At 40.6% G+C, this 25,316-nt stretch overlaps 1 protein-coding gene across 2 annotated transcripts in view; it reads left to right on the top strand.

Annotated features, from left to right (window-relative positions):
• kcnh1a (potassium voltage-gated channel, subfamily H (eag-related), member 1a) overlaps positions 1 to 25,316 on the top strand; it is a 187,909-nt gene that overhangs the window by 106,121 nt on the left and 56,472 nt on the right. For both annotated transcript variants that reach the window (XR_013547626.1, XM_078404941.1), the window contains exon 10: positions 14,270 to 14,466. Coding sequence is in view for 1 of the 2 variants with exons in the window: in XM_078404941.1 (XP_078261067.1) it covers positions 14,270 to 14,466 (197 nt within the window). In the remaining variant the exon portion in view is untranslated. The remainder of the gene's footprint in view (positions 1 to 14,269; positions 14,467 to 25,316) is intronic.

The following is a 25,316-nucleotide window of genomic DNA, read 5'->3' on the forward strand; positions in this document are numbered from 1 at the left end:
TACTCCTATACTGAAATCCTTTTGTTATGAAGGCTAACATTCCATTAGCTTTCTTCACTGCCTGCTGTACCTGCACACCAACTTTCAGTGACTGGTGTACAAGAACATCCAGATCTCGCTGCACCTCCCCCTTACCTAACCTAACTCCATTGGGAAAACAATCTGCCTCCATGCTGACTTGGACTTATCCTTTTACTGCTATCCAAATGCACCGTTATTACCTCTTCAATAATTGACTCCAGCATCTTTCCCACCACCGAAGTCAGGCTAACTGGTCTGTAATTCCCCATTTTCTCTCTCGTTCCTTTCTTGAAAAGTGGGATAACATTAGCTATCCTCCAATCTACAGGAACTGATCCTGAATCTAATGATCATTGGAAAATGATCACCAATGCGTCTACTATTTCTAGAGCCACCTCCCTGAGGACCCTGGGATGCAGACCATCAGGCTCAGGGGATTTATCATCCTTCAGTCCCATTAGTCTACCCCATAATATTTCTCACCTAATGAAAATTTCTTTCAGTTCCTATACCCCCCTAGATCCTCGGTCCTCCAATACATCTGGGAGATTGTTTGTGTCTTCCTTAGTGAAGACAGATCCAAAGTACCTGTGCAACTCTTCTGCCATTTCCTTGTTACCCATAATAATTTCACCCGTGTCTGCCTTCAAGGGACCCACATTTGATTTTGCTACTCTTTTTCTCTTAACATATCTAAAGAAGCTTTTACTGTCCTTCTTTATATTCTTGGCCAGCTTCCCCTCGTACTTCATCTTTTCAGCCCGTATTGCCCGTTTTGTTACCTTCTGTTGTCCTATGAAAGTTTCCCATTCCTCTGGCTTCCGGCTACTCTTTGCTGTGTTATACGTCTTTTCTTTTAGTTTTATTCTAAAACTCTGGGGAGTCCAGAACAAGGGCCACAGTTTAAGAATAGGAGGTAGGCCATATAGAACTGAGATGACGAAAAACTTTTTCAGTCAGAGAGTTGTGAATCTGTGGAATTCTCTGCCTCAGAAGGCGGTGGAGGCCAATTCTCTGAATGCATTCAAGAGAGAGCTAGATAGAGCTCTTAAGGATAGTGGCGTCAGGGGGTATGGAGAGAAGGCAGGAACGGGTTAAATTGAGAATGATCAGCCATGATCACATTGAATGGTGGTGCTGGCTCGTATATGCCGAATGGCCTCCTCCTGCACCTATTGTCTATTGTCTATTTCATCCCTAATTTCCCTTGTCAGCCACAGTTGCCTCCTACTCCCCTTAGAACCTTTCTTCCTTTTTGGAATGAAATGATCCTGCGTCTTCTGGATTATGCCCAGAAATTCCTGCCATTGCTGTTCCACCGTCATTCCTGCTAGGATCCCTTTCCAGTCTACCTTGGCCAGCTCCTCTCTCATGACTTCATAGTCCCCTTTGTTTAACTGCAACACTGACACTTCCGATTTAACCTTCTCCTTCTCAAATTGCAGTTTAAAACTAATCACATCTCTGGAAAACGTGGATGTGATGCTTCGGGTCGGGACCCTTCTTCAGACAATGACCGAAACATCACCTATCTAGTTCTTCAGAAATGATGCCAGACCCGCTGAGTTCCTCCAGCACTCGGTCTGGTTTTTTTTAGTGAAAGAACATCTGCAATTCCTCATTTTGCTATGTGTTCCAACCCTTTGTTTTCTATGTGACAGCCAGTTTTCAATCCACACTATTCTGTTAATAACTTCTCCAAAGGGCAGAATTAATAGTAATTACATAAACATTTCATGCATACCTTAAACAACTTCCACTCCATTAGTACATCTTCACCCCATGTAAATCAAACAATTCATCTCCAGTCCACTTTCCTTACTGACTGGCTTAGTAAGTCATTTTAAAGCTTAAAACCTTTCATATTATGTTATGGCTTTGTACCTGGACTTTAATTTGTGCCTAACTATTGACAAAAATCCAAATGTACCTCCCTGGGATATATGTAAGATAATGCAATTGATAATCTGATGTTCAATATGTGATATCAGCAGCACCTCATCTGATGCTCACTATGTGATGTCAACAGCACCATCAACTAATAATATATCACAAGTGTCCTATCCGTTAGCGGGCTAGTGCAAATCCTTTCATTATTCTAATCTAAAGCAGAAAGTTCCATACCTGTTCCAATGTCGTTTTGTTAACTTGTCGGCGCATTAGGTTTTACCTTAAGTAAGTATAGCATCACTGATTTGTGCATTGAAGTAGGTCCTGTAAATTCAAATTGGTAGCAGGTGGAATAAATTGTGCAGCTTGATTGTAAAATGAAGATAGATTTTCAATACCAGACCAATACTTTCCAACCCGTCTCTATGAATTAAATCTTTCACTATTATTGCAACGTGAGTCAAGCAACTTACTGCTTTGGCTGTGTCTTGTGCTATCTGTGAACACACAAATAAACGCACTCAATTACTTAAATGACTGCACACACACACTGGATTGATCATGTTAAATTGGCAAGGTCCTTTCTTCTGGCCACGTGACATATCACAAAAGCAGAACATGCCCAAGGACCCCATGATTCATTAAGGACATAACACATATATATTGAGTAAATGTATCTTTATTTATAATTTATCAGATTAGCCATGACATGCAAATAGCTCAGAATATATTGTGTTATTACAGTTGCAACTTATTTCTAACCATATTTTTGCACTTTATTTATAAAGTAAACTCTGGAAAATAATTGATACCAGTTAATTGAATAACGTAAATTACATTGATGTAAATTTCATAAGGCATTCAACTTAAATTTGTGATCAATTTGCAGTTCCATATGATAGAACTTTATTTATACCAGGAGGGAAATTGGTCTGCCAACAGTCGGAAAAAACACAAAATACACAAAAACACAAAATACATGAAACACAAAATTAAAGTGGCGAGTGGAAAGGATTGGGGAATGTGCAAAGGTTGGGGGAGGGGAGGAGGGGAATCAGTCTCAGTCTACCCACGACAGAAGCGGGAGGAGATGTAAAGTTTGATCGCCACAGGGAAGAAGGATCTCCTGTGGCGTTCTGTCCTGCATATTGGTGGAAACCAATCTGTTGCTGAAGGTACTCGGGTTCACCAGTGTGTCATGGAGGGGGTGAGCTGTATTGTTCCTGATGCTCTGCAGTTTGAGGAGCATCCTCTCCTCCAAGGCCACCTCCCATGAATCCAACACCACCCCCAGGCCAGCCCCGGAGCTAGCCTTCCTGATGAGTTTGTTGATCCTATTGGTGTCCGTGGCCTTCACCCTGCTGCCCTAGCACACGGCAGGGAAGAAGATGGCACTGGCTACCACTGATTGGTAGAACATCTGCAGCATCTTACTGCAGACGTTGAAGGAGTGGAGCCTTCTCAAAAAGTACAGCCGGTTCAGTCCCTTCTTGTACAGGGCCTCAGCGTTCCTGGACCAGTCCAGTTTACTGTCCAGGTATACTCCAAGGTATTTGTACTCCCTGGTGAACTGCACATCCACACCATTGATGGAGACCAGGGACTGGGGTGTTCCTCTCCTCCTAAAGTCCACCACCAACTCCTTGTCGGTGGTGAGCTGCAGGTGATTCAGTCCACACCACTCCAGCCCAGATCAGTAATCAATTAGGGAAATTTGGTAGACATCTTATTCTGATCTGGCTTGATTGTGGGACACTGATGCTGCTTTGTACAATTTAAAAGATAGTCACAACATTTGAAAGGTACCTCAATGGTAATTGAATGCATTGGGGTATCTTAGTCATGTAAATAAGGTTCCAAAATGAGCTTCATGGTGTAATCTATACGCCATGACACCGAAGTCCTGTTGGGTCTCAATATGTGACTTACTCCAAAAGTGTTATGTCATGTAATCATGACATTAATGCAAGGCCTTTTTAAAGAGGAAGGTGTATAATCTAGCATCGAATTAGAATTTTGCTGACATTACTTACAGAATTGCTTAAATTAATTAAAATGATGTATATGGACCATATTAATTTTAGTTTAGTATGATAAATTTAGTTCAACATGATAAATGAAGCCATAAAAATGGCTAATTATTCGAGTACTATTTAGAGAGAGCTCAATCATCTCTGAGAGTAACTCAATCAGCTGCAGATATGGATTGAAACTTAACGAGATATTATCTGGATAGTTATTTGTGATAGAAATTATCAAAGCATTTTATGGATTATTGTGCAGGTCTTTTTGGAGGCACTGCATTATCCTCATCACAGAAATTATTTGGGGCTGTTACTTTCCTTAAACAATAGATAAACCTAGAAATTCAATTGTATAGCAGTGCAATGAAGTTCTAAATATTTTACTGGGGTGAATCACAAAAAGGAATATTTCCGAGTTTTGTGTCTCGGGATGTTTGACTGGGAGCTGTTGGAGTGAGTTACACGTGAGACCCAACACGACTTCTATGTCAGGGCATCCAAGATGACATCATGATGCTTATTTTGGAATCTTGTAGTGGAGTTGTTCCAGGAGTGACACCAATATTCCCTGGTACGAAGCTGAATTCTTGTAAGAATTCTTGTAAGCTGAAGTCTTGCAAGACAATGACTAACATCTTTCTGGCCATCTTCCCTCATAGTATACCCTTATCATCTCCCTACTGATTCTTGAGGCCCAGGCTAATTTCTGGCTCTGTTTCTCATGTCCCTCAAGTCAAGTCAAGTCAAGTCAAATTTATTTGTCACATACACATACTCGATGTGCAGTGAAATGAAAGTGGCAATGCCTGCGGGTTGTGCACAAAAATAATTACAGTTACAGCATATAAATAAAGTTAATAAGTTACTAAACATAGCACAAAAAGTGTCGACAAAAATTTAGTCTCTGGGGTTATCAAAGTTGACAGTCCTGATGGCCTGTGGGAAGAAGCTCCGTCTCATCCTCTCCGTTTTCACAGCGTGACAGCGGAGGCGTTTGCCTGACCGTAGCATCTGGAACAGTCCGTTACTGGGGTGGCAGGGGTCCCTCATGATCTTGCTTGCTCTGGATCTGCACCTCCTGATGTATAGGTCCTGCAGGGGGACGAGTGTAGTTCCCATGGTGCGTTCTGCCGAACGCACTACTCTCTGCAGGGCCATCCTGTCCTGGGCAGAGCTGTTCCCAAACCAGACTGTAATGTTGCCGGACAGGATGCTCTCTACAGCCCCAGAGTAGAAGCAATGAAGGATCCTCAGCGACACTCTGAATTTCCTCAGTTGTCTAAGGTGGTAAAGGCGCTGCTTAGCCTTACCCACCAGTGCGGCAATGTGCGTTGCCCACGTCAGATCCTCTGCGATGCGGACTCCCAAGTATTTGAAACTGCTCACCCTATCCCTGGCTAGGACATTAATCTCTGTGATCCTTTTGACCATGTAAGGTCTTTATTACAACACCCACTCCATCCCCGCTCGCATATCAATTTCCCATCACTATCCCTGATTGCACACCCAGTCCATTGGCAAGATCCTATCTTTAGCCACCCCATCCCCAACCACAACACGGGCACAATTTATTCTCCATGGGTCGCCCAAGGTCCACTCAAACTTAAAGCTTAAGCTATGCTTCAGATCCAATTTGGCCTAAGGTTAAATGGGTAAAGTTTAAAAGATGTGCGAGGCATGTTTTTTACACAGTGTAATGTGCTACCAGATATCGTGAGGGGGAGGCAGAAACAATAGTGGCATTTAAGAGGATTTTGGGTAGACCCATGGAAGTGCAGGGATTGGAGGGATATGGATCACATGCAGGCAGAGGAGATTAGTTTAATTGGCATCATATTCAGCACATTGTGGGTCAAGCAGCCTGTTTCTTTACTGTACTATTCTATGTTCTTTGTGCTCTGGAACAGGAGTGGGGTGGGAGGAAGTTGCTCAAAATCTTACTGTGAGAACAGTTGGGCAGGTGTACTCTCCAGTGAAATAATGTTGACTGGCATGGCTATAAGTCCACTTATCAATCTGTTAATGTTCAATGAGCTGAGGTGTGTGACTTCAAGGCCATAAAGTCAGGACCAGTACTGAATTCCAGTAGAAGACATCAAGTGCTGGAGTAACTCAGTTGGTCAGGCGATATCTCTGGAGAGCATGGATAGGTGATGTTTTGGGTCTGGACCCTTCTTCAGACTTGGACATTGGGTCTGAAGAAGGGTCCCAACCCATAACATCACCTATTCATGTTCTCCAGAGATGCTGCCTAGCCCACTGAGTTACTCCAGCACTTCATATGTTCTTTTGTAAACCAGCATTTGCAGTTCCTCGTTCCTACTGAATTCCAATATTCAGAGTGAAAGGTTTTGACACCAAGGCAGCATTTGACTAAGTATAGCAGCAGGACTCCTGGTACAATTGAAGTCAACAGACCTCAGTGGTAAAATACTCCTGTGGTCTGAGTCACACCTTGCTGGAGTTCAATCAATGCTGCTCCAGGACATTGTTATAGGAGTTCCTCAGGGCAGTGATCTATGACTCAACTATTTGCAGGCGAAAATATATCGCAGTACTTTCAGTATTACTTGGTCCAAATCCCGGAATGTCTATCATCCTCTATGTTGTGGGACTACCTTCATCAGAACTGAGAAACCCCACCATTGTCTACTTGAGGAAGAAGTTATGAGTAATAAATACTGTCCTTGTCAGTCACACTCGCATCCTGAAAATGAGTGAAAAATCTCTGATCTTGAAATGAACTGAAAGTAATTCATCGCAGCGAGACACTAAATTTGAGATATATATTGGCAATGGCTTAATCATATTGCAGCACATGATCCTATTTGCAAATTATCATTCAACAAGGATTGCCTGAATTATCTGAATGTCTTCACCCATACTTTGCTTTTCAAGCTTAATTAACTATTGACAGAAATCTAATATTCAAAGGACAACTCAAGGTACCACCTGTGTTAGATAAAGAGCTTAACATCCGATACTCATTTAATATGCCTTGACATAAAGGGGGCATTTGTGGAGTCCGAACTACTTTTCCTGAGATGGGCTCTGTTAAACAATACATGTTAATTGATTTCTCTAACTTCAAGTAACCCTTGCTTTCCCTCTCACTTCATCTCTCCCCCACCTCAGTTCTCCGACTAGTTTCACTGTTCTCTTGTTTAATTTTACTGATTGTATGCCTCATTGTAACCTTCCCCTCAGCTAATAAGGAACCATTCTTCCTTTCCTTGATCAACATCTGCTTTGATCTGTTGTTTTCACAGCTTACCCTTCCGCTGACTCTGTTTGAAGAAGGGTCTCGACCCGAAACATCACCCATTCCCTCTCTCCGGAGATGCTCCATGTCCCGCTGAGTTACTCTGGCATTTTGTGTCTATCTTCGATGTAAACCAGCATCTGCAGTTCCTTCCTACATATTTCAAATTAGATATTTGCTTTGTCTCATTGAAACTTTCCAAATAGAGAACCATTGTTTCTGTACTACTTTGTGTCCAGGCCATGGGTGATTTTGAAGGTTGTTTCTTCACTTTGTAAATTGCGTGGCAGTATTTGTGTGAGAATATTTTGGTATCAAAGCCGCTAGACATTTTCAGTGAGCTTCAAACCTTCAATAGATTTGGGAAAACTAGTGATCCCGCTTGAGCAAATGAGCAAATAGCTTAGCACAGACATCCGTGCGTTTCAGGAGCAAGACAGTATAACCTTGCAATTCTATTGAGGGAGACGCAAGTGCACTGATGAGCAGAAGGGTTGGTTACAATAACATGAATACTAAACCTCTTCAGTAAATCCAACATGATGATGTTGTAAGAATGGGTCTCTTTGACCAGAGTACTTAGAATGCAAAAACTCTAGTGGAATACAACTAATCTGCTCGAGGACCTCAGCGGGTTGAGCAGCATCTGTAAGGGTAAAGGAATTGTTGACATTTTCCCGCCTGCCCCCCCCCCCCCGTCTCCCATCCCACAGATGCTGTCGATCCACTGGGTTCCCCCAGCAGATTGTTCGTTGCATTAGATTCCGGCAGTGATTCAAGGCCCTGCTGCTGGGCAGGCCCTTCCTGCTGGGCAGGCCCTTCCAACTGGGCCCCAAGGCCAGCAAAACTCCTGAAGGAAACAAGTTTGGAGAAGAGGGAAATTGGGCCAAGAGCCATTCAGAAACATATGGCTGTTGTTTACGAACTCATTTTATAGAATGAACATGTTTAGTTAAGGAAATATTCTAGTTTGCTCCTTTGTTGGGTTAAGAAAGGCAGCTGTTGCAGGGCAAAGCAAGAGTCATATCATATCATATCATATCATATATATACAGCCGGAAACAGGCCTTTTCGGCCCTCCAAGTCCGTGCCGCCCAGTGATCCCCGTACATTAACACTATCCTACACCCACTAGGGACAATTTTTACATTTACCCAGCCAATTAACCTACATACCTGTACGTCTTTGGAGTGTGGGAGGAAACCGAAGATCTCGGAGAAAACCCACGCAGGTCACGGGGAGAACGTACAAACTCCTTACAGTGCAGCACCCGTAGTCAGGATCGAACCTGAATCTCCGGCGCTGCATTCGCTGTAAAGCAGCAACTCTACCGCTGCGCTACCGTGCCGCCCTAAACCATAGATACCCACATAAATTATACCTTAGCTGGGAAAAGGTGGTGAGTGGATTTATGAAAATACAGAAGAGAACATATGCTGGCTCTTTTGCAGTTTAATTTTTTTCCCTCTGATATATGAAAAAGATAAAAAATAAAATTTATTATGGTATTTCTGGAATTCAATAGTTTTATTGGTTGAAATCTCTTTAATTTATAGATGTTATCTGGGAACGATAGATAAGTGGCTTAAGATTCAATTTGGTATTAAGTAGTTTAAGTCCTCTATATCCTCAATTGCTTAAAATTTATGGATATAATTTTATTCATATTGAATGTAAAAGAATTGTTTCTGACTGTTATAATGTGGGTGAAAATAATCTATACAGGACATGGATGCATAATTTGTTTAAATATAATGGCCCAGAATTTGCAGTTATAATGACATCATAACCGTCAATGCGTGCTGCTGTTACTGAAACATGGTCAGAAACATTAGGTGTCTGCAGAGGCCAAACATGGAAATGTCATCACTGCCAGCAATATTTTGCTCCTACATAATGTTGATAGCTCAGACTCAATGAGAATTTCAAACCTTTATGCACTATTCCTACTTTTAAATAAATTGAATATGTTATGTCATTGAATATGTTGTACATTACAAGGACATGTAAATTTTGCTAACAGTAAAATAAGTAACAGCTCGTGATGATCATCTCCCTGTGTTAAAAATCAAATTTCCTGAATATGGGTTGCCAATTAGAATCATAAAGTCATACATCATGGAAACAGGCCCTTCAGCCCAACTTGTTCATGCTGATCAAGATGCACATCTAAGCTAGTCCTATTTGCCCACATTTGGTCCATATCACTCTAACTCTTTCCTATCCATGTACCTGTCCAAATGTCTTTTAAATGTTGCCTCAACTACCTCTTCTGGCAGCTCATTCTATATGCACCACACACTGAGTGAATTTTAAAAAACAATTAAATTAACTATTATTTCATTGTTATTCAAGAGGTCATTTTGGGGGAGATTTTTAAAAATAGTATTTTAATTTGACTTCCTGTAAATGAATGAATGATACTTGATTGTTACATGTACCTAGGGTACTTGGTACAGTGAAAAGCTTTGTTTTGCGTACAACCGAGGCAGTACACAAATGTCGCCACAAAGCTGGTGCCGTCAAATTTACAAAAGTATCAAAAAGTCCTATCTACTGCCTGCCCCCCCCCCCCTTCCCCTGCTATGCTAGGTCCCCCCATTGTTCTCAATGACCCTCCGCCGGATCCCCCATTGCTCATGCAGGTCCATCCCCATCTTAGTGGCGTGGTTCTGTTGACACCGGTGGCTCGGGGCTGATTTGGAGTCCGCCGTGGGTGAGCCGGGCCTGCCGAACAGCTACTCTGACATCTGTCCCCGACCTTCCGACGTCAGTCGACACTCTTTTATCCCTTTTTCATCTCTAACATTTGTCACTCACTTCACCCTTCTGCCAATCAAACCCCTCTCATCTGTATCCATCGAAAACTTGCCAGGCTCTGTCCCGCCCCTCATTTCTCTTTTCCAGCTTACTCCCCCTTCTACAATCAGTGTCACTTCATTCCCTCCACAGAGTTCCTCCAGCACCTATACTCAAGATTCCAACATCTGCTGTTCCTTGTGGTTTTACTTGAAAGGCATAAACAAAAAGCAAATTGCCTTTAAGTTCAAAATACTATTACATCGTGACATCTCAATGTGACAAAGATTAACTTTAATGGTTATGAAATTGTTTCAATGGGAATAATTATTATTAGACATTGGGATATCATTATGAGATTGAAAATGAAGTAAAGAGCTGAATTGCCCTGCTGCTGTTACTCACTCACCATTACTCCTACATAAAGATGAATACTATCACTGCTTTGATATGCTTGTGCTTTAATAAATCTGTCCAATTCCAAGTAAAATTAGGGTTGTACCTAGTCATAACCAACCAGTCTTTCCCAGATTAAACCAAACTCAACAGGTATCCTGACCGTTATTGACCACAGAATTATTGGGCTGGAGAAGGTAGAAAGCAATATTTTCCCTTGGGGTGCATTTTTACACTTTTTATACTAGTTGTATAAATTCTGGTATTAGATAAGTGGACTCTTATTGCAGTTTGTGTCATTTACAAGATGCAAAACTCTAGTAGATCTGCCTTAAATTCCAGAATGGGAACAGTTTCATTAATTTCATAAAGTTACCATTAAAGGTACTCTTTGTCAAATTAAGATGTCATGATGAAATTAATTTCATTAATAGCAGTAATAGTATTTTGAACTTAAAGACACTGGTATGAGAAAGTAGACCCTTTGCCTACTTTTCCCATTCTGGAATTTAAGGCAAATCTACTTGAGTTTTGCATCTTGTAATGACTTAAACTGCAGGAAGCAGTTACTGTCAGAGAGAATCATGTAACTTAGTTATGTTTCCAGAGATAATTCAACATCTCTTTTTAGTGGCCTGCCTAATTGAGGCACTCTTTGACTGAGAAAGACCTTTTATGGATCATCTGCAGGTGGATGAAATACCTTTTAAAGCTGTTAGTGATCATTCTAAGTATAGGATTTGAGGGGGGGGGGTTAAAATTGAATGTGGGTGGAGGGACCTCCAATACATTATTTTGTTTATCATAAAACTGTACTAACTTACAGTCTTCTGCCCCAAACTAGAGATCTTTGTACTTTTTTCCACCAATCTGGAAATGGATGGAAGTGTTAAATGTAATGGTAATCCATTCACTGGCTCCCTGGATCTGCCGTTACTTCTGGCATCTTTCATTAGATGTGAGGGCAGGTCTTGAACGCATCTGCTTGTGTAAATCATAGGGGTTTTTTTGCATGAAAAATGCATTACTTTTTCATTACTAATATAGCATTGGACTTGTTTGAATAGAAAGCAGTTGGCAACGGGGCTCTGCAGCTCTTGGTTTATCCACCTCCCTGATGGTGCTGCAATAAGACACATGCAGGCTAAGTCATAAACAGTCTGGGACATTGTCTAATAGTTTTAATTCCATCGGTACGACCATATCAACTTGGCCAAGGGACGCTGAATTTAGAATTAGTCAACGAATGACAGAGAAAAAGACTTAAAGTCTTTATTTTTCATGAAAGGCATGAATTCCAAGTGTTTGCGACTTTTGACCTGCGATCCCGCTCCACCGTTCCATAAAATCAAGGCCAACTTTTCTCAATACCATATTCTTGCTTTCTACCAATATCCCTTGTTGCTTTTTGTGCCATGAAATCTATCTATCTTCTTAAATATTGTCAGTCACTTGGCCTCCACCACCTTCTGGGGTAGAGAATTCCACAGATCCATTATCCTTTTTGAATGAAGAAATTTATCCTTACCCAAGTCTTGAATGTATCTGAGGCTGTAATCCCACATTCCAGACCCCGTGGCTAGAGGAAACATTCTCTCTGTATCCAATCAGTAAAGCCCTGCAAGAACCTTTTACATTTCAATGCAATCCCCATGCTTTCTTCCAGGCTGCACAATTAACTGTCAATCCAATATCTCATAGAGTCATAGAGCCATAGGGTGATACAGTGTAGAAACAGGCCCTTCGGCCCAACTCGCCCACACCGGCCAATGTGTCCCAGCTACACGAGTTCCACTTGCCTGCGCTTGGTCCATATCCCTCCAAACCTGTCCTATCCATGTACCTGTCTAACTGTTTCTTAAACAATGAGATAGTCCCAACCTCAACGACCTCTTCTGGCAGTTTGTTCCATACACCCACCATCCTTTGTGTGAAAAAGTTACCCCTCGGATTCCTATGAAATCTTTTCCCCTTCACCTTGAACCTATGTCCTCTGGTCCTCGATTCCCCAACTCTGGGCAAGAGACTCTGTGCATCTATCCGATTTATTCCTCCACAGTTTTGTTTTTATTGAATGGCTAATTTAGAATTGTAGCATCATTGTTGTATTGAAATAGGGCATTTTATCTAATGAACATGTACCAGATGGCTGCAATGGCAATCCGGTCAATGCCAGCTCTTGTTTCAGAACTCTTCCATTTTTTTCTCCCTCTCATATCAATCCAACTCCATTTTTGAAAGCAATGTTTGGATCTGCAATTTTCAAATTAGATGTTTTATTTCCCCCCTGTTACTGTAGTTTCTTGAATTCAGTAGGATATGGACCATGTTAGTAGTTAAATAGTCTAGCTCTCTGTGTTGTTAACCTGGCAGCATTACCATCAGCCAGTGCTAACGGACAAATACTGCTAATGTCACGGTTGATTTCATGCTGAAAGAAAAATAAACGAGAATGTGGAGAGAAAGGAATAACTGCTTAACAGTGCAGGACATCTGTCATAAAAGTCCCAATGTGCTTTATGTGAATTTATAGCACAGTTACAAGTTGTTATGAAATTGTCTACATAAAAAAAGGAGTAAAATAAAAGCTTCTCAAAATCACGATTATTGTTGCTGAGTTTCACACTAGCTTTTGGCATTGGGCCAACAGTTCCACTTTAATTTTTTCTACACAGTTGTAATTTGTTCCGTATATGGAATACATTCACATTTCCCATAAATTGGCACAATCACAACTTGCCCTGAGCTCATTATCAAGTAATTCAGTTTTGAATGAATTTCAGAATCTACAATATATCTTTACCAATTTCTAGCAATATGGTGCGAGTAAGCAATTGTTATACTATGAATGGGCACTTGGTGAATAAATTATTCCTATTGTCCAAATGTTCCAATTAAGAATATATTATAAAATGTATCTAGATTTATGTTACTCATTCATAATGACATTTGATTGACATAAAACACATTATGACTGCATAGTGGTTTTGCACTGCATCATGAAATCTGATCCTTTTTATTTCTTACACAAATTATATATGTTCTTTTTTAAATAATTGTTTCTGAAGTTGCTCTTTGCAAGTATTGGCATGACACTGCACATTATCTTTAATGGTAGAATTCACCAGTTTAGAATATACTTGACCAAGTAGACCTGTTGGGCCCAAACCTCTCCTACATTGGTGCAGCACCCTCTCCCCCCCTCTCCCCTCTCCCCCCCTCTCCCCTCTCCCCTCTCCCCTCTCCCCTCTCCCCTCTCCCCTCTCCCCTCTCCCCTCTCCCCTCTCCCCTCTCCCCTCTCCCCTCTCCCCTCTCCCCTCTCCCCTCTCCCCTCTCCCCTCTCCCCTCTCCCCTCTCCCCTCTCCCCTCTCCCCTCTCCCCTCTCCCCTCTCCCCTCTCCCCTCTCCCCTCTCCCCTCTCCCCTCTCCCCTCTCCCCTCTCCCCTCTCTCCTCTCTCCTCTCTCCCCCTCCCCCCCTCCCTCTACCCCCCTCCCCTCCCTCCCTCCCCCCTCTCTCCCTAGGAGATAGATTTAAACTTTTAATGTGAATAACTTTAAAAATATAACACCGATTTCGATGAAACTTCTTCCATTAGCACCAAAGGGACGACGGCGAGTAAGGTGGGCCTAAAATTGTTGTGCTGTTGTGTACCGTTTTGGCTGTAGTTCAGGAACAAACAAACAAACAAAAGTTTTAGAATGTAGATATATTTATGACTGCTGGAAGGCTAGCCATCATAATTTCACATGATCTCATTAGCTAATTTCAAAGTCTCTTGTAGAATGACTTGTAAAAAGTAAGTAAACAAACAAATCTGAGAATGCCATAATGTCTAACCCATGTCTATACCTCCCTTATATTTCTTTCATTTATCCAGGGAAAGGAGATGTCTTTGGAGATGTTTTCTGGAAGGAAAATACCCTTGCTCAGTCGTGCGTCAATGTCAGAGCCCTGACTTATTGTGACCTTCACGTTATCAAAAGAGATGCCTTGCAGAAAGTTCTGGAATTCTATACGGCCTTTGCAAACTCCTTTTCAAGGAACCTTATCCTAACATATAATCTTAGGAAAAGGGTAAGATTTCCTTTAATTGTAAACAAGCTTCTTTTCCACATCAGATTTTTAATAGTCTTTTCAAATTGAGTAATATTTGTATGGAATTCATCCAGAAAGTAAGGATATCTTTTGTGTTTTCCTAAATAGTTTTGAATGTGTTGATCTGCCCTTCAGCTTTCTGGTGCCACCAGCATTCACTATTGGTTGATATTGTACGCTTGAATTTTGTGATATTAACGCTTGCTGAAGAAAACAGAGTTAGAATAAAATTTTGGCTGCAGTTCAAGGTTTACTGTTTTGATATAAATTGATGAGAAAAAAACTTGCTTGTTAACAAGCATTATCATTACACAGTTAATCATGTTGCATTTTGACTAATGTGATTTTGATCTGATATAGTTTATTTGTCACGAAAGAATTATGTAAGATGTGTATTATACAGATTTTAGCTGTAGCAAACTAATGGACGAAAATAACAGATGAAACTTGCTTTGGTTTTCTTCAGTTTCTATTTTGGTAAAATACAACAAAGGTGAAGCAATGTTCAAAATTTGATAAATACAAATAATTTCACTTAAAGCATGTATACATATTAGCATCACCTGTGGCAAAAGAAAAGGTTCCTATTTCAATCCGAAACCTTTTTCTTAGAACTCTACTCACTGAATTGATCATTTGCAATTGATTAAGAGTCTCTACTTGAAACATTAAGCAATCTTCTTAAATGTATTTGATTATACAGTGATCAGTGTGGTTGATTACATTAGGTTGCTTACATATGGAAAAGGATACTAGAGTTGATGGTCATGATGATTTATGTCTATTGCTTAATGTTTTGTTATTGAATGATTTTAATTAGCCTTCTCATTGCATTATTTGTCCAGATACTGCTTTCGTTTTGGTTTTAACTTTGGGGGATGTTGGGAAAAATGTTTCTTATTTTCTTTTTTAATTATTTTTTCTTAAAGAATGTTTCTTATTTTCTAATTTTTATTCAGCCAGCTTGCAGAATTAGAATTGGTTGATGATGTGCAAAAATGTAAGATAAATATATAAATCACAAGTCAACGCTTCTCTAATAAGTTTGTCTTGCCCTATAAAAGCAGATTTCAATGTGTTTTGATAATTTTAATATGTCCTTATTATCTATAAATACGATACAATAAACTTTATTCATCCTCGGAGGGAAATTGGTCTGCCAACAGTCACAGCACACAACAAGGTACACAAAAACTTGAAATTTAAAAAAAAGAAAAGGACAAGTGACTGTTGTCTGGCTGCTGTGTGCACAGCGCCTTCACCGGAACAAACAAACAAACAAACGAACGAACGAACGCAGACTTATCCCCTGGGCAGAGGATTCTGAAACTACAGTGCTTCCCCCTCCACGCTGGGTCCCCATTGTTCTTCACAACGGTCCCCCCGCGCTGGGTCCCCATTGCCTCCCCCCCCCCCCCCCCCCCCCCTCCCAAGATGGTCCCTAGTAGCTATTCACCCCATTGAAATTAATGAAGTAACTATCCTGGCACCAGGTCAAACTAGGCTCTGGATGTTCCTATGGATTTTCTATTGCAAATGGTGAATGGTTATTGTAGCTGCCATGCTCTCTTACAGGAGTAATGCAGCATCAGAAGGCAGACAAAAAGTACACCAAACCAATTGACTCTGACTTTGTATGCACATGCAGAATTGAACTGCTTCAAACTCTGCAAATCAAAACCACTAGAAGGCCAGCTTTTAAGTGTATACACGAGGACAAGCAGATGGGGTATTGGGATCAGCAATCTTCAAAGTGGCGCTACTGCCTTGTAAAATTGTGTCAATGAATCAAATGAGAAATGGCAGCACCTAGTGTGGGGTAATGGAACGCAAGCACCAAGGAATGGCATTTTGAGCACATACTGTGAGGGTAAATTAAATGTAGACATTGATTTTCTATTGTGTCCTAAGATGACTTAAGGCATTATCTAGAGAGTTTGAGACAAATTATTTCTGGCATGTTGATGAAGACTTTTGGTCAGCATGGTAAAGCATTTGTATTTAGGAGAATTTAGCACATGTGCCCCTAGTAACTTTTATTTACCATTTCCCATGATGGAGAATGATTTACTTTGTTTGTTTTAGAGCCTGCTATCATACATTTGATGATCAGTCAGTTGCTTGGGTAGATGTCCCTGTTGGTTGTTAGCATTTTTCCTCATAAATCTCAAAATATTTTTGAGCTGACTAAGACACAGGAAATAATATGTGGCTGGAAATACTTGCAAATATAGGTGCCATTTAATACTTTGCAGTCTTACTAAATGTTCTACTTCATTTGGTTTTAATAGTGAAATTGATTTCACATGCAACATTATTTGAAATATTGTTCAAATATTTACAGCAGCAAAGGAAACTAAAATAAATTGCATTTATATTTAAACCCCTTCTTGCTGTTATCAATTCGGTTATTCTGAAATCTAGAAAAAATAATTGTGTATTCTCAGCATGCAACTAATACCAAGAGAACCATTTATCCGCCATCTAATATAACGTGAGTGGTGAATGCAATCTCACAGCTGAGGCTTTGATTGCATTTACGACTGGTGCTTTTGCTACTCTATAAATCTTGTTTTCTTTCCGGCTGTTTGGTAATGTGGCTTATTGAATTTCTGTAGATACAAAAGAATTGCAGTTTTTATTATTTCTGTCTTTCAGAGATACGTGCACCCCTGATCTTCACCTACCCCACAATTTAAACTAAGGGAAAAGATGGTGTGACACTTCTCTCTCGAAATACTGTTCCCCCTCCCGCTCCCTACTTTTCCACAAAGCTAGCCATCTGTTTTTTGATGATACATTTACTGCTAGTTAGTTCATGCTACAGCTCCTAGTTATTGTTACTGCCTTGCCCTGAGCATGAATCCTTGCTGTGAAACAATTTTAGAACTTCAGATAAAACAAGCATCATTTAACTACTAGAGCCAACATCACTGGTAGTGAATAGAGCACAAGAGGATATAATTTCTGAATTATAGTACAAATAGCTGGTAGCTGTGACAATAATAGGGTAGTATTTGTGGGAGATTTCAGCTTCCCTAATGTTGACTGGGTCACCCATCCAGTAAAGGGCTTGGATGGGATGGAATTTGTTAAATGGGTCCACGAAAGCTTCCTTAATATGCGTAGAGGGCCCTACTAGTATGGATGCAACACTGGACCTCACCTTAGGGAATGAAGTAGGGCAAGCGACTGAAGTGTCTTTAGGGGGAGCACTTTGGGATCAGTGACCAGAATTCTATTAGTTTCAAATTAGTTATGGAGAATGATATAATAGGTTCGCAGGTTAACACCTTAAACTGGGGCAAGGCTGATTTTGGAGGCAATGGTTAAGAATTTGCAGAGTTCAAGCGGATGGCTGGTAAGTAGGGGGTTTCAATAGTGAGATGTCAAGAGTACAGGGGCAGAATGCTCCTGTTAAGGTGAAGGACAAGGCTGACAAGTTTTGCGAACCCTGGCGAGAGGAGAGAGATTTCAGAGGGAGCTCAGGGGTAACTTTTTTACTGGGGGTAGTCCTTATCTCAAATGAGCTGCCGGAGGAAGCTATAGAAATGGATACAATTGCAACTTTGAAAAGGCATTTATAGAGTCATAGAGTGATACAGTGTGGAAACAGGCCCTTGTCCCAATTTGCCCACACCCGCCAACATGTCCCAGCTACACTAGTCTCATCTGCCTGCGTTTGGTCCATATCACTTCAAACTTGTCCTATCCATGTACCTGTCTAACTGTTTCTTAAACATTGGGATAGTCCCAGCCTCAACGACCTCCTCTGGCAGCTAGTTCCATACACCCACCACCCTTTGTATGAATTTGTCCATAATTGATAGGTTTTGGGATATTAAAGGATTCGATGGAGATGGGGGTTAGTGAAGAACACAACACTGAGGTAAAGGATTGGCCATGATCTTATTGAATGGCAAATTAGCTGAAAAGAGCCAAATGTTATACTTGTGCTTTGGTTTCACTTTCTTATGCTTGGGAAATGCTGAAAGAGCAAATGTAGATTAGTAACTTTGATTTGGATTTTCAGACTGGGGCGTGGATTTGTTTGCTGGTGGTACACCTTGCAGTCACTAAGGAGAAGGGCGATGACATTTATGGCGCTGGACGGGTACCAATTAAATTGCTGCTTTGTCTTGTACCATGTAGAGATAGTGTTGTTGAATTCATCCAATTGGTTACTCCAGTGCATCCCTGATGTCTGCCTTGTAAATTGTGGAAAGGCTAGGGGGTGTCAGGAGATGAGTTACCTGCTGCAGGATATCTTGCCTCTGACTTGCCTTGGGTCAATGATGGGCTCATTCAGCTGAGTGCAAAGTATCACTATAACCACCAGAGTGTCTTCCCCTTAAAAATAATTGACTCTAGTTTTGCCAGGGCTCCTCAATGCTGCAATCAATACTACCTTGATATCAAGGCCATTTACTCTCAGCTCTTCTCTGGAATTCATTTCTTCTGTCCCTGCTTGGTGAAACCCACTCTGGGCAATAATAAGAAAGTTATTGAACCATTGAGTGCGGCTTTATAGTACTGATAATGACACATTTCAGCAGTTTATGATGATTGAGAACAGGTCAACAGGATGAGAATATACTGGAAGGTAGACACAAAATGCTGGAGTAACTCAGCGGGACAGGCAGCATCCCCGGAGAGAAGGAATGGGTGACATTTTGGGTCGAGACCCTTCTTCAGACTAAACTGGATTGGATTTTTCCTGCATTTTGTGAACAGGACATACCTGGCATTTTTCTGCATTGTGGTACTCAATCAGTTTGAATAGAGGTAAAGATAGTTTTGGAGCCTAGTTCTTCAGTACTTCCATTGGGTTATTGTGTGGTCCCATAATCTGATTTATTCAACACTCAGCTCATTTTTTAATATTGTGTGCTTGGCATCTTCTGGAGAAACATAGTGGTGGGAAAGTAAGGATATGCGGGAATCATAATATATATGCAATGCAACCATTCAAATTGTACTTCAAATTAATGGAGAATAGTGCCTTTTGGTCTTTGTTACATGCTCTTGTACTAAGTGAGGTCCATTCAAAGGGACATCCTTTTAGAAGCAAATCGGATATCCAGGGCTGTTTCGGTTTGACCCTTCAGACATTAAACTTTCTTTCCAATATTTTTCTGTTATATTATCCAAAAGCAAAATGCGACAGGTGATGTGCATCTGAAATAAAAACAGGAAATTCTGGAATTGCTCAGCATTTCTAGAGAGTGGTAAACAGAGTTAATCTGAAAACTTGATGCCTTTTGATCGGTTTGAAATGCAGCTAGTTTTACGATGCTGAGAAAGGGAGGTGAAGAAAACAAAAGGGAAGGACTATGAAGGATTAGAATTCAGGAGAAATTAAATATCAAAAGTGGTCCTGGTGACCGCTGAAAGAGAATGATAACAAGAGGAGTTGAGTATAGGAGCAAAGAGGTCCTTCTGCAGTTGTACAGGGCCCTAGTGAGACCGCACCTGGAGTACTGTGTGCAGTTTTGGTCTCCAAATTTGAGGAAGGATATTCTTTGTATTGAGGGCATGCAGCGTAGGTGTACTAGGTTAATTCACGGAATGGCAGGACTGTCATATGTTGAAAGACTGGAGCGACTAGGCTTGTGTACACTGGAATTTAGAAGGATGAGAGGGGATCTTATTGAAACATATAAGATTATTAAGGAGTTGGACACGTTAGAGGCAGGAAACATGTTCCCAATATTGGGGGTGTCCAGAACCAGGGACCACAGTTTACGAATAAGGGATAGGCCATTTAGAACGGAGATGAGGAAAAACTTTTTCAGTCAGAGAGTTGTAAATCTGTGGAATTCTCTGCCTCAGAAGGCAGTGGAGGCCAATTCTCTGAATGCATTCAAGAGAGAGCTAGATAGAGCTCTTAAGGATAGCGGAGTCAGGGGTTATGGGGAGAAGGCAGGAATGGGGTACTGATTGAGAATGATCAGCCATGATCACATTGAATGGTGGTGCTGGCTCGAAGGGCTGAATGGCCTACTCCTGCACCTATTGTCTATAAATAGTTGTCTGCATTAGGTATAAATAGGAGGAGATTAATGAAATCTGAAGTAAAGAAGATGGAGAAAAGAAAAGAAATTTAATGCTGGAATTGTGAAACACAAGACTGGAATGGCTGATTAGCTGAATTTATTTAATTCAGTGTTGAATCCCGATTGGCTCCCTTAGTCTTCAACTTAAAATAGAAGAAAAGAATCCTATAGCTTGGAACCAAGACATTCAGTCAAACTTGTCCACACAAACCATTGATACCTTTCTATCTTAATGGCATTGCCCAGCACTTGGTCTTTAGCTGCAGTCAATGCATGAGCAATTTAAATGCTCTTCTAAAAAAATCATTAGATGCAGGCAGCAACTCAGCATTAACCTCTCTCTAAGGCAGTGTATTCCTGGCACCTATTACTGTCTAACTGAAGAGGGTCCCCTTGTGAATGTATTTCCCTTGCCCTAAATCTGATCTCTAGTTTTATTCAACATGAAAATGGGGAAAGGTTTCCTGCAGTCTACCTTATCCCTACCATTCATAATTGTATATACCACAGTCATGTCTCCTCTTAAACGGTGTTTCAGTTTTAGACTTTCACATCTCTGATGGAACGTCATGGACTTGAAATGTTAATTCATTGAAATGTCCTGTTGGAAGGCTTCTCTGCAAATAACATGAGATTCAATGCAAAATTAAAAACGGATGTTTTTTTAGGAATGCAACCCTTCCACGCTATGGGGGGGAGGGGGGGAGGCTGCAGTATGTTGACTGAGGAATAATATTGGCAAGGATTACAAGGAGATTTGCTTTGGGATCTGGGAGGGAAAATGGAAATTCAGTTTACATCTCATCCAGAAAATAACATTGCTGACTCTGCATCTCATTACTGATTGGATGGTATGGTTTACTTGCTCACAAACTCATGACCCAGGCAGAAGAACGATAATTGATGTTCTGGCATATCTCATAGTAATTTACCTCTTTGATATCTGTCACCATCAGCAGAGCTATTTTCAAAATAAGTGATTTAGAAAAAATTGTTCACACATTTCTATCCTTGTATTTTCCAGAATGATTGTTTTAACTGCAATATTAATGATGTCAGGACTGATATAACTCAATCTGTTGGTTTACATACATTAAAATTCATGGATGCTCATTAACCTAGATAGTGTTACAATGATTGTGGCACTTCAGTTGTTTATGCTGAGTTGCCTGATATTTTCACCTTCAGGCAAGATAAATTCGTACTCAGTCATCAACATTTCCTATTTAAACAGGATTCTCACAATGATCTCAAAGCAAATCTTTAACAAAGGTGACAAATTATATGAGAAATAAAATTTCCCAGCAATCTTCATTTGGTAAAATAAGCCTCTAAATTTGGAACCTTCATTGCAGCTAATTAATAATGGTGAATAAGCTTTCTATAAGCAGTGAAGATCTAAATGAAACAAAATACTGGTTATGGCATTCAGTGATGCCTATGAATAGTTATTAAAATGGTATTTAAACCATGTCATCAAATGTATGCTTTCGTGGATGATTAATGTAATATTTATTTTGAGTGTAAATTATTTTTAATTGCAAGAGGTGCTGCAAATTGAAAAGTTTGATAACCAGGCATAAATGAGGGTTATGCATATTCACATTACCTGCCTTAATTTAAATTTTAATTTGGATAAATGTGAGATGTTGCATTTTGGTAAGACAAAGCAGGGCAGGACTTGGACAGTAAATCGTATGGCCCTGGGAAGTGTAAAACTGAGAACTAGGGGTATGAAAGTGGCAACAAAAGTAGATAGGCTAGTGAAGAAGGTATTTGGCACACTGACCCTCATTGGTCAAGGTACTGAGTAGAGTAGTTGGGATGTCATGTTATAAGAAATTGGTAAGACCACTTTTGTATAGTTTCAAAGTAGGAATTATTGAATAACTGACTATTCTATTTTCTACCTCCACAGTGTAGGGAAATGGTAGCTAATTCTTCTTCTTGCGTTTGAGGCAGCAGAAGTTATGAAGCTGCTTCTGCTTCTGCTGTCTCTGTTGTCGTTCGCCTGACTGAGGTCAGTTGACAGGGCTCACCACGGGGAGATCGACAATGTGAGCCCTGTAGCTAATTCAACGAGCTCAACACCAAAACTCTTTCATGTCATCCTTTTGCTCGTACATATGGTTCTTGTACATATTCCACATGCTGGGAAAAGGAGACCATGCCTCAGATTACATATAGTGACACTCACCTCAGCAATATTTCTTTTTCAATATCATACTCTGATGGAAGTCTTTGCCTCCCTTCTTGATAAACTATGCAATAAAATAATGTGCCAATCATTATAATGACAGTGCAGCTCGAGTGTTTATTCAGTCACATTGTCTGGGTTTGGTAGTTTTATTTTAAAATGGAGAGGAAATAGTGTAGTAATAAAAATAAAACATTTCAAGCACATTAGACACATTACAGAGATCTGGCTGGGATGTTTCCACTCGAAAGATAATTGAAATGTCCCAAGAGTTAAAATAGTTATGCTGATAAAGCATTTTTATCACTATTATAATGTACAGGTTTTTGATGAAAACAAGGTCAGGACAGAAATGAAATGTTCGGTATGGTCCATGCTTCATAGTAACATAATATTGAAATAATGCCATGAATGTGTTTTATCTTTAATAGGAGTCTAACATGTTTTTAATGGATATTTAATTGATTAATTAATGTATAAGTTAAATAAATTCTGAAGACTGGAAAGAACATCATATAAAAATAGAAGATGATGAAAACATTTGAGATATGCTACCTGACCTGTTGATAGAGTCAAAATTTTAGGTGGAAGACTCATCAGCAGAACTTCATTTTAGATTTGCCAACATTTGTACTTTGATTTTTTCAGTGCTTTACGTGATTAGAAGTGATAAAAGCTCTTCACGGTATCAGGAGAATGTGTCTGTTTCTGTTTGATTAACAGCATGATCTCTTTCACACCACTAAACAGTCACAAAAGAAGCTATATTTCTGTCTCATTTCAAAGACCACCTTTTGCAATACCACACTCCTTCAGTTCCCACTGTAATCTCTGTTTAGAGGGTGTTGCAAGCTTTGGAATTGCAAGGAACTGTAGATACTGGAATCTTGTGTAAAACAGAAAGTGCTGGAGTATCTCGGCGGATCAGGCAATATGACTGGAGGAAATGGATAGGCGGCACTTTGGATTGGAACCCTTCAGACTGATTGGAGTAGAGGGGAGAAAGCTAGACAAGCTGGGATAAGGAGGGAAGAGAAGTAAGTATAGAAGTTGGGGGATCATGTTGCAGCTATATAAGACATTGGCGAGACCACATTTAGTGTATTACTAGACCGAGTGGACCTGTTGGGCCCAAACCTTTCCTGCATTGGTGCAGCACCCTCTCCTCCCAACCCTCCCCTTCCCCTCCCCCCCCCCACTCCATCCCCTTCAACCCCCCTTATCCTCCCTCCTCCCCCTTCCCCCCCTCCCTCCCTCCCTAGGAGATAGATTTAAACTTTAAAATGTGAATAACTTTTAAAATATAACACTGATTTCAATTAAAGTTCTTCCATTAGCACCAAAGGAACGACAGTGAGTAAGGTGGGCCTAAAATTGTCAAACTATCGAGTGCCGTTTTTGCTGTAGTTCAGGAACAAACAAACAAACAAACGAGAGTTTAAGTAAAGATAGATAGATGTTCAGTTTTGGGCACCATGTAATAGGAAAGATGCTCTATTACAAATATTTTATTTGGATAAAGCCTGACAAATGATAGGTGAGGGGGTATGCTTTGTAAATGGGTGACAAAGGCGAAAAATGAAAAAGAGAAAAAATTGTGTTAGATAAGGAGGGAAGAGAAGTAAGTATAGAAGTTGGGGGATCATGTTGCAGCTATATAAGACATTGGTGAGACCACATTTAGAGTATTACTAGACCAAGTGGACCCGTTGGGCCCAAACCTCTCCTGCATTGATGCAACACCCTCTCCTCCCAACCCTCCCCCCTCCCACTTTCCCCCCTTTCCCTCCCCCTACTCCATCCCCTTCAACTCCCCCTTATCCTCCCTCCTCCCCCTTCCCTCCCTCCACCCCCTCCCTCCCTCCCTAGGAGATAGATTTAAACTTTAAAATGTGAATAACTTTAAAAATATAACACTGATTTCAATGAAAGTTCTTACAGTGAGTAAGGTGGGCCTAAAATTGTCACACTATCGTGTACCATTTTTGATGTAGTTCAGGAACAAACAAACAAACAAACAAACTCAGCTAGATACCCAATTGAAAAGCAGAACCAAGAAGGTAATAATCTCTGGATTGCTACCTGAGCCACGTGCAAATTGGCATAGGGTTGAGAGGATAAGACAGTTGAATGCGTGGTAGAAAGACTGGTGTGGAAGAAGTGGCTTTGAATTTGTGGAACATTCGCACCAGTATAGGGGAAGGAGGGAACTGTTCCGACGGGACAGACTCCACTTGAACCCGACTGGAACCACACTCCTGGCAAACCGTATAACTAGGGCTGGAGATAGAGCTTTAAACTAAATAGTGGGGGGGGGGGGGGGGGGGGTTGGGTCAACAAATTGGAAGTGTAAGGGTGGAGTTAAAGGGAAAGAGAGTGCAGGAAATGTTACGGAAGTCTCCCAAATTAATGGGACGGAAAGTTCAAGAAGGTGTAAGAGAGTAAGGTCGGGTAAAATTGGGTATGAGAAGAGAGGTGAATACCGAATTTAAGGTATATTTGAATGCCCATGAGGGATTGAAGGCTTTGTGGCAAAATTTGCAGATGATACGAAAATAGGTGGAGGGGCAGGTAGT

Source organism: Rhinoraja longicauda, chromosome 9, assembly GCF_053455715.1.
Source record: "Rhinoraja longicauda isolate Sanriku21f chromosome 9, sRhiLon1.1, whole genome shotgun sequence".
NCBI lineage: Eukaryota > Metazoa > Chordata > Chondrichthyes > Rajiformes > Arhynchobatidae > Rhinoraja > Rhinoraja longicauda.